Source organism: Carlito syrichta, unplaced genomic scaffold, assembly GCF_000164805.1.
Source record: "Carlito syrichta isolate Samal-C Ts95f unplaced genomic scaffold, Tarsius_syrichta-2.0.1 Scaffold301567, whole genome shotgun sequence".
In the NCBI taxonomy this organism is placed as follows: Eukaryota; Metazoa; Chordata; class Mammalia; order Primates; family Tarsiidae; genus Carlito; species Carlito syrichta.
The window spans coordinates 106,831-117,552 of NW_007245663.1; the positions used below are offsets into that span (position 1 = coordinate 106,831).

General features: G+C 39.0%; 1 protein-coding gene across 1 annotated transcript in view; it reads right to left on the minus strand.

The window, feature by feature from the left end:
* CCDC68 (coiled-coil domain containing 68) overlaps positions 1-10,355 on the minus strand; it is a 41,750-nt gene extending 31,395 nt beyond the window's left edge. The window contains exons 1-6 of the mRNA XM_021710820.1: positions 10,283-10,355; positions 8,212-8,336; positions 6,985-7,071; positions 4,142-4,282; positions 2,730-2,855; positions 1,016-1,144 (exon numbers count right to left, since the gene is read on the minus strand). Coding sequence (XP_021566495.1) covers positions 1,016-1,144; positions 2,730-2,855; positions 4,142-4,282; positions 6,985-7,071; positions 8,212-8,328 — 600 coding nt within the window. The 5' untranslated portion in view covers positions 8,329-8,336; positions 10,283-10,355. The remainder of the gene's footprint in view (positions 1-1,015; positions 1,145-2,729; positions 2,856-4,141; positions 4,283-6,984; positions 7,072-8,211; positions 8,337-10,282) is intronic.
* Positions 10,356-10,722: the final 367 nt, after the last annotated feature.

Here is a 10,722-nt window from a genome sequence, read left to right on the forward strand (position 1 = left end):
ATTAATACAATAAACATAAAAATGAATTGGGCTATATTTATGAGAAGTCAAAGCTTATTTTCTTATCTACTCTCAATTCAGTTTTAGAGATGCCAATTTTCTCTCTGTTCTGCTATTAGAAAAGACTATTCATCGATTTGTCAGAATTCTAAATTCTAAGGCATGTATAATTAAGTTTGTGTGTTCACTTTCTGTGTTTATTTGGAGTACCAGCTACTTTAAGGAACACTGCCTGAGACCTCTTACAATTTTTGTTCTATTATTACTCTTCTCTAAATACATCTTTTCAAAGTCCTAATTTCCATGGAGCGATTTTTCTTAATGTGAACTGTATTTCTCCTAGTGAAACCACAGGGTTTTTACAAAATAAAGTGGTCTTGGGTGGCCAAAAATGGACACCACACCAACTCTAATATATAAAAATGCTATGAATACAGGAATTGATGACACTGTTACTCCCAGCAGGCAGACTTTGGGATGGCTCCCATTATTTTCCATTTCCATTATTTTCATCCACTTATTCACTTGGCTCCCTTTTTTTTTTTTTTGGAGTCAGAGTCTCACTCTGTCACCCAGGCTGAATGCAATGGCACACTCATCTCAGCCTGGACCTCCTGGGCTCAGGCAATCCTCCCACCCCAGCCTCCTGAGCAGCTGGGACTACAGGTGCATGCCACCATACTTAGCTAACTTTTTTTTTTTTTTTTTTTTTTGTAAAGCAAAGGCTTCTCCTTTCTAAGACACACATTCACGAGAAAGACAAAGTGACAGACAATGATATGACTACAGTATTTGCGGACAGGTAAATCCATAACCACAGGATAGATCATATTAAATGTCTAAGGGAGAAAACTAACATTACTGACTACTTCTTAAGACGAGGTATGGAAAAGAGTACTTTTATATACTTCACGTTCTCTTATTTAATGTAAGAACTTGTCTACTTGAGTGCTCTTTTGTTTCATGCTCATCCTAGCCCTGTCAGGAAGAAATTCCTCTGCTTCTCCAAAGTTACCTCTTCCATCCTCCGTACAAGGTTCTCCAATTCTGTGATTTGACGGTGTTTTTCTTCAAGCTTTTCAGCAACTTGATTCAGATTTTCAACATGTTGTTTCAACGCCTGTTCTTTCTCAAGCTTGTTAACCTTCGGTCAGAAAAAACAGTTGTCAAACTCTTGCTTTTATTAAACGATACACGTATTATCTCCCTCCACAGTTTTCTAATTAGCCAAAGTATTAAGACTTCACACTTGTTTGGAGTTGGATTTCTGATTTCCGCGTTCCCTTCAAAAGAAACCTGATGGACTAAACAAAGTTAGATCAATAGATAATTAAGACATATAAATATTCTTCCTAGAATATTTACCTTTGTTACCATAGAGCATACTTCCTGAAGGGGTGTGAGAAAGATACCAACTTCAGAAAAGCTCATTTGTGGCGTTTTTCCAAAAAGAAAAAATTATCTAAAACAGAAAAACAAAATCTTATATTTTCAACTAAAAATGTTTCCTTTTTAACCCCAAAGCAGAATAACTCCCTGCAGCGTGTCACGGGGCGGCTGCATGGGCACCGAGCAGGCTTTGGGCTGATAAACCCCGGAGGAAGAACCCACCTTGAGCAGCAGAGGCCACACCGGGAGCGTTTCAAGCGACTCGGACTGCTCTGTGTGTGGGCTTCACAGAATCCGAGATGTCACAGTGAAGAATTCAAGTGCCCGGAAAGACCAAGTGGGCGTTCCCGCCAGGCCACTCCAGGCTGGAGCTGCGCCCCCAGCCCGGGGACACGGGCATCCTGTCCCCGCAGACCCCTCCGCCCGCACAGTGCTCCTCCCGCCAGACCTGCTTTTCTTCACCCTCTCGTGTTCTTTGTCGGCTTCCTGTGGGAGTCCGCCACCCTCACCCTCACGGCCTGAAGCATGTCGCCTAGGCGGTGGCTCTCCTACCGTGCTTCCTGGGGACCGTCCTAGGGTCCAATCTGGTAGAGACCCATGCACCCCACCTTGGCAAGGGTAAACTTCCCTGTTAGCTGTTTATATTGTAAATTTCAGCAAACACACACACACATGTTTTTCCCCCCTCCTCCAGTTCTAGAATTCATTTTTTTATTGTTCCTAGTATACATACTTCAGATTTAAAAACAAGTGGACAAAAAGGTACATGTAGGAAGCATGTACTTTTTAATTTTTAAAATGTATATAGAGATTAAAATATGAAACATAATTGTATATACTTAAAAACTATATGACATGTACATAGTTTTAGTTAGTTTGTTTTCATCTGAAGAATGTATTTTAGGACTAAAACAATTTTGAAACAATTTGTCTAGTGCTACTCTCTCATTCTAGGGACAAGGACACCCAAGTCCAGAGAGGAAGAATGAATGACATTGTCTGGGTCATCCCATGAATCAAAGGCAGAACCAGAAGAGAAGTCACTGGCCAGGATCCACGGGGCCAGCCCTGATTCCCAGGCAGGGTGGCACTTCTTCCCCTGACCCATGCTCACAGGAGCTCTGGGCAAGACCAGTGACACAATAGCACGGCTACAGCCGGGTGTCCAGTGAGGCAGGGGCGGGCAAGACTGCACAAAAGACAGCACCTGCCTCTTCCCCGAGCTCGCCAGGGTCACTTGGCCACTGACTGCTTCATGTCAGGCTCCTCCAGAAAGAGGGCCTTGAACCACTCAGGTGGGTTCTGTTAGTCCCCTAACAGAAAAGCCACGAGTCTGGTACCTGGAGCAAGTGTTTACTGTCCTGGTGCTTTTTCCTCTCTTCTTCAGACTGTGTCCTGTAGTGTTCAAATAATCTCTGGGCCACGTTTCTCAGAGCCTCGGCACCTGCTTCTCTGGAGGCTTCCAGCTAGGAAAAAAGGCCATTATACATGTTTTGACATTTACAACAAAAAGAGCTTAAAGCAGAACAGCTTGACGGGCAATTAAAAACACAGGCCAGCAGGGCTCGGTGGCTCAGCCTGTCATCCCAGCATTTTGGGAGGCCGAGGCGAGTGGATGGCCTGAACCCGCGGGTTCAAGACCCACCTGGGCAGGCGAGACCTCATCTCTACAATAAATCAAAAAGAATTAGCCAGGCGTGGTAGCACGCACCTGTAATTCCGGCTACTCGGAAGGCTGAGGCGGAAGGATCGCCGGAGCCCACCAGGTCCAGGCTGCGGTGGCCGGGAGCGGCCACTGCACTCCAATCTGGGTGACAGAGTGAGACTGCAACTCAAAAAAAAAAAAAAAACAAAAACCACAGGCTGGAACTGCACCATTTGTACCTTCATACACAATGGAAGGAGAATAGACACTGTTATTCGGTAAGGGGAAAATGTTAAATAAGAAATCCCCGATTTAGAGGGGTTGTCAATACAGGCAGACTTGCCCAGAATGCCAAACCAGTGCTCCATGGGCAACGATGCCCTGAAGTTACAGACCTCACTCTTTGGAGAACTCTGGGGTGCCTACCAGCTTACATACTTATCTGCAAGCCTTTTATCATTAATGCCCGTAACAGTGCTAAAAGCTGCATCTTTCTGAAATAGATGTGGGACAAGTTTAAAGTATTAAATAAGGCAATAAAGCTAAAGTATCATGAATCTTTGAAGGTTTAATAAGACAGTAATCAAAGATGGCTACAAAGATTTACCTGCCAAAATATTCATTGCAGGACCACATATAAAATAAACCCAAAAAAGAAAATCTAAAGCATTCAAGAGTAGATAAATTACGCAGATAGCAAGATATTTGACTATTAATACTATAATTAGTATTTGTTAAATATGGAATTTTTTAAAATTATTGTGGTAAGAACATTTAACACATGATCTACCTTCATAACAAATTTCTAAGTGTACAATACAGAATTATTGACTAGAAGTACCATGTTGTACAATAGATCTCTAGGACTTAATGAGCTTCCATGACTGAAATGTATAACTGTTGAACTTCCGTAAGATGCTCTAATAACAAAAGTAGTCTCCAGAATCAAACAGTGATATGCAATTTGTGAAATATAAAAATGTTTACCTACATATGTGAGTGTGTGTGGGTGTCTGTCTGCTTTTATAGATCCATGAACGTAACAATGTATCCTATTAACTCAAAGCCTCGAAATACAAAATGTGAAATTTCTCCTGATAGTCCTACCTTGATTTTCAACATTTGATTTTCCTTGTTCATTTCTAAGAACTGCAGATCTTTCCCTTTCATCTTTTCCATGAGCAAATCCAAACTACAAGAAGAAGGATCCATTTCAGAATCAGAGCGATTTTGACTGTTTCCACAATGCTGAAATACACAAACATGGAAATCACAGACCTGACTACTCTTTTTCCTACACAAACTTTGACAACAATAATTATCACTTAGTATAGTATTATGTATATCATAAAGGACTCAGGTCAGCACAAATAAAATAAATCTTTTGAAAGTCAAATAACAGTGAAAATTCTAAATGAAGCAGCTGGCCTCCAAATTTGAACAGATTCTTATCTGAAAATATGCAGTTCTTTTATATTTTCTACAGTTTCAAATATAATGTTAAGTATTTCTTAGGAGATAAATAATATCCACAAGGTCAGACTGGAAAAAAAAAACTAAATTGTAGACATAAATATATTTTGGTTAAACTGCTTTACAGACTCATGTAATCAGACCTGACAGTTACAATATACAATATTTCATGTTCTATGGTGGTTCATTGTAATGACCTCAATTAAATTTCCAATCAGATATATCAGATTCATTATAACTTTATGTAAACTCTAGTTCACTAAAAATACTCTTGGTGCATAAATCTCATCCAGAATTGTGGACATAAGGATGTGGAAAAGAAATTAGAAACCATCTAACTTAACCCATCCATTTTACAGATATAGAAACTGAGGACAAGAGCCCAAGCTGATGCAGCAATTACAGAGAATGGCTGGGAGAGCTCATGGCACAGTATCTTGATTGTCCGTTGTGTGCTCCTTCTGTCTTTTCAACTTATGTCAAGTAAGACCAAGAAACGGTTACACAATTATGCACACACTACAGTTACAATAACAACTTGCATTTGTTAAGCACCTACTATGTGCCAAGTTACGTTTTAGCTGTTTTACATACAATCTTTTGTCTGAATACTCAAAATTCTAGAAGGCACTGTGTCCTTTATACAGGATGAGGAAATTGAAGATAAGAGAGTTCAACTAACACACCCAAAGTCATGCTTAAAATAACTGCCAGAACCAGAATTAAAATTCAGATTTATTTAACAACAAAGTCTGTGTTCTTGCCACTATAATATACTAACTACATTTATAGAAAAAGAAAGAATGTAGTACATACAGATAACATCCTTCCTCACCACAACTTTGCCATGATTTTATTTTTTGTACGGTACAGACCTAAGTGCATAAACAGAGTAGAAATTATTTTCTTTTTTAATTTGTTAAAGAATATTGGACAGAAAGACTCTTGTAGAAGATAGATTATGATAATCAGCAATGTAGATGTCTACAAAGGCCATAGGTCAGTGTTTTTCAAACTTTCGTGTGCATATGAATCACTTAGTGGCAAATCTGGTTAAAAATGCAGATTCTGAAAGAAGTCTGGGTTAGAGGCGTACATGCCGCATTTCAGACGAGTTCCTGGTGTGCTAAGGTGCTGAGACTGCAAACTACACCTGAGAACAGCGAAGTCCTAGACCATCGTGGCAAAATCTTTATAGGCCAGGAGACTGATGCCTTGATGCTTGGGTGATCTACTGACCTTCCATGGTTTGGGGTGGCTGAGGCAGATACATGGTAACACAACGTCATCTCCACGCCCAAGAAGCTACTCCTATCAAGTAGCCCGACAGCCTCCACCTTGTTATATCCAATGGTCAGTGTTGGGTCCTCAGTGGACCTGATGTATGGACAGTATCTGACACAGAGGTCCCTCCCTGCTTTCTGAAGCTCCTTCCTCACTTGCCTTCTGTGACTCTGTTCTCGCCTGCTTCTCCTGCGAATCTACTAGCCTATCTTCTCAGCTTTCTGGGATGGTTCCTATTCTTCCCAATATCTAAACGTAGGAAACAAACCTCAAGATTCAGTCTATAGATCTTCTCTTGCTTTCATCGACACTCCCCTGCTTGGTAATCCTCCAGTTTTAGGACTTCAAATACCATCCATAACACCCCAAACCTCTACCCTGTAGCCTGGACCTTCTAGCCCAGACCTTCAGCCCCAACTATGGAATCAAGTCTCCAGCCACCTATTGGAAAACTCCAGTTGGGGGTCTAGCAGACAGCTCAACTTGGTCAAGCCAAAATAGAATTTTCGGTCTTCCCCTCACTCCCAAATATCATCTTTTATTTTGCCCCAGTTCCAAGGCACTTTAATTTTTTTAAAAATTGAAGCTGGTTTTGTTGGCTTGGGAGGTTGATGAGGAAGGGAACTACATTTATGCATCACAGCCCATATTCTGGTGTACTCTATGGCCAGGATGTTCAGTGGACAGCACTGATGAGATACACTAGGCTCAGATGGGGTCTAACCTGGCATGACCCAGGCAGAGTTAAGGGAAGATTGCTTGACCTTAGGTATATAAGGCTGGTCTTGGGGACAGAGCGCTTAATTACTTAAGCTTATCAAATGTCTGACACAGTCCTCGCCCAACTCAGTTTGAATGCTTCAACTGAGTGTCTATTAGTGTGGTCCAGGTAAGCCTAAAAGCTTATATCTTTGTCTGGCAAATGTTCTTCGGCTGGGCTGACATCTGCCCTAGACTTTAGATAAGTAGGCCTTGTATGATACATTCAACTAAGGCCATTCCAATCTGATCCAACTAATGACATTCGTGGTTCAACATTTCGCACGTATGACCCTTAACATCTTTAGATACAAGCAAAATATTTTGATACTCATCATTCAAAGTTTCCAGGAATTTAATCATTAGCAAAAAAGTTACTTAAATAAAGTCTAAAAGGCTTTATGCTAATTTTCTAAAGGAATAAAATGTATTACCTTTTCATCTCGGTTGTGATTTGTACTGCTATGCCCTACTTCATCCTTGAACATTTGATTTCTGATCTTTTCCAGTGTAGTTCGAATCTAGAAGAGAAAAAACGTTTATGCTTTTCAAAGGCATTGAATGCCAAATGCTTTTTTTCCCTCAGTACCAGCCGCAGGGTACCTGATTTTTCTAGAAAGTAATACATACACATTGATCTCTGATTTACATAACAGCCATCAACCTAACTTGCATTTAGGCTGATATTGTTGAGATTGCCAAAAACAAGCAACTGGTCTTTATAACTCTTTCTCAGATAAACCTAACATATGATAACCTAAGTGAATATTATCCTACAAAATAATGATTATTTGGCAATTAGTACTTAATACTATTTAGTTCTATTTTGTCTATCTAGTAATTTAATACTAATTTACGGTTTAGCAATTACTATAAAACAATTACTATTTAGTAATCACTGCAAAATAATTACTGTCTAGTAATTGCTCCAAAATAATTACTACTTAGTAATTACTACAGAATAATCACTATTAAGTAATTACTATGAAATAATTACTAAGAAATGACACATTTATGCATGAAATATAAGCCCCATGTCTTGATGACCTATGGAATTGCAAGACACTCTAAGATGATTTAATTATTTGATCTGAACAAGTTAAGAGCTATGTCAGAATGTATTAAACTGTTCTAAGAAGCAGTTAAGAATATATACTTCTGACAGCCACCATCAACTGGATTCTCATAAGACTTCACATGTGTAACAGAGTAACATGCCAACATGTCATCACTGGCAATAGCTATACTGCACTGTGAACAGGAACAAGGTAATAAGAGGCACAAACTCAGCAGGAAATGTAAACGTCTACTTGGAAATACCATCAACACTCTTGAAACAACTGGAAAACATTTAAAAACGGTAGGAAATCCAGTGGTGAAAAGTGTTAGAAAAATGTGATAGGTGTTTCGAACCCTCCTGGCCTGTTATTCAAATTTACTGAGTGAAGAAAATCATTTTCCTCCAAGTGTAGAAACAGTTTCACACCCTCAAGAGAAATTACAAGATGTGTTTAAATTTCAGCTATCAAGACTGTCCTTTTCCCAATGAGGCTTGTTCCTTTTCATATGTTTTTATGGAGAGGGAAACAAAGTCTATCCATCCCTATTAGAATTTATCTTGAAAAATCATCCAATGCTAATGATTTTTGACATTCACATACCTTTTTCACATATTCAGTTTCTTCAATAATGTGAGCTGACGTAGACTCATACAAGGCAGAATTATCTTCTATCTTACTCCTTGGAGGAATTTCTGTGGTCACTGTCACTGTCGTCATTTTGAATTCTGGTTTTAGGAAAACATCCATCAGCTAAGCAAAACAGACTGTTTTGATTGCATGATTACATGGCTCATGAACCGAAAGAAGTTATTTTATCACTGTAACCAAATATAGTAGAAAAATTATAAAACATTGGTATATGTATATATTCATAAATCTAGGAATTAATTTAATATGAAAACAATACTATCCAAAACAACATTAATTAAAATTTAAAAATTAAAGAAGGAAAAACATGAAATCTCTCTTTTTAAAATTTTTTTTAAAAATAGAAAAGGGGTTTTGCCCTGTGGCCTAGGCTGGTGTGCAGTGGCATAGTTCACCAGAGCCTCAAATTCCTGGGCTCCATTGGTCCTCACACCTCTGTCTCCCAAGCAGTTGGCATTACAGGCATGTGCCACATGCCTGACTCAAAACTGCCCTTTTAATTCAGCATCATCTTAGACTGTAAAATCTCAAGAGTAGGGGCCAGGGTTTACTCATTCTACCATATTGTAAGTACTTAATGTATATCCTATCATATTGCAAGTATTTAATAAATGTCTGTGGAACTAACATAATACAATGATAGTAAAATCATGTTGTGTGTGTGTATAGAAATCTTTATACATAGTCTATAAAGGCAATTTACTGAATACATGTTTGTAATAGTAAAAGATTGGGGGGGAAAAGCCCATAAAAGAGATAAGAGATATGGTTGAATAAGCTATCAGCTGCTATAGAGCCATCATTGGGATGTATTACTGATCACTGAAAATGCATGGCCCAGAAAAGAATACATAGTATCATATTTTCTATAAGAAGGGTAGGAAATATAAATGGAAGGGGGAAAAATTAAATTAGAGTTTTGACACTGAACTATGCATATATTTCACTCAACCACAAAACAAAATAGAAAGAAAAAATAATCATCAAAAATAAAGATAAGCCGGGCTCGGTGGTTCAGCCTGTAATCCCGCGCTTTGGGAGGCTGAGGTGAGTAGATTGCCTGAGCCCGTGGGTTCGAGACCCACCTGGGCAACTTGGCGAGACCTCATCTCTACAATAAATCAAAAAATTAGCCGGGCGTGGCCGCGCGCACCTGTAGTTCCAGCTACTTGGGAGACTGGAAGGATCGCCGGAAGGATCGCCGGAGCCCAGCAGGTCGAGACTGCGGTGACCAGGAGTGCCCACTGCACTCCAGTCTGGGTGACAGAGTGAGACTCCAACTCAAAAAAAAAAAAAAAAAAAAGATAAAATGAAACAAATAACCATATCTGTGTATCAAGGAGGTGGCATGAAGGAATTATTTCCAGTGATTTAAAAACATCTCTCCCTGGGATGCTATATTCTAGGAACAAAGAAGAATGGCAAAGTAATCTTAACCAGTATTTACTTATAATATTGTTAGTGGAAATACTGGTATTTCTATTTTGAAATTGTGTGTGGGGGCACACACACTCGTGTCCACAAGCGCATACTGTACAATAAAGCCAATGAGTAACTGTGTGCACATCATGAAAAGCAAGATATTTAGCATAAAATAAAAATGAAATATAGAAGCAAAAGTGTTAGACTAAAACTTTATAATTCAAACAGGAATCATGAGTATAAGACATTGATATATATTTCTTAACTATATTTGTATATTCTACCTCTATCCACTGAAAACCTGGAAATAGTCACAATTAGCGCTCCTAGTGGTCATACTGGGATCTGAATACCATATCCGACTAAAAAGGAACTAGGGCTTTTTGGCTGATTTAAGTCTGGGCAAGAAATATACAAAGTAAGCCTGAAATATCTGGTCATACCAGCAAGCAAAAAAAGTGATCAAATATTACTTGAATATAACATATATAAAAGCCATCCTGAAGAAGAATGTCTGTGATGAATTTAAGCATATAAAAATATTAAACCCCTGAATTCATGATGACAGGAAAAAAAACCCACAATGACATTCAGTGTCTACCTTTGGAAGTTGATAAGGCAACAAGTCAATGAGATGAACCATCGGAGAGTTTCTCTCACACCAAGGCTGGCTTCCCTAGAGAGAAACAACAAGAGAACTTTTAAAATCTAGCGATGATCCATGCTGCAAAAAGACACAAAGAATTTTCATATTTCTCGGCATCACTTTGAAACAAGATAGCTTCTGGGGATACTACAAAGCCCTGCATTTATTCTTTAATCTTCAATGAAATTGAGAGAGCATGCCAAGAATTTCCCATTTTACTATAAATCCTCTTAGACAGCAGCGAGGGCTTTTGTTTGTTTCAGCTGAAGCTGACTTGGCAGCAGCGACTCTCCAAGCGGAAGTTCATCTCTCACTGGTCCTCTGAAGTCTCTTCTGGGGTCAAGATCTTGGTACCAAACAACATTTAAATGCCCGAAGAAATATACAAACAAACA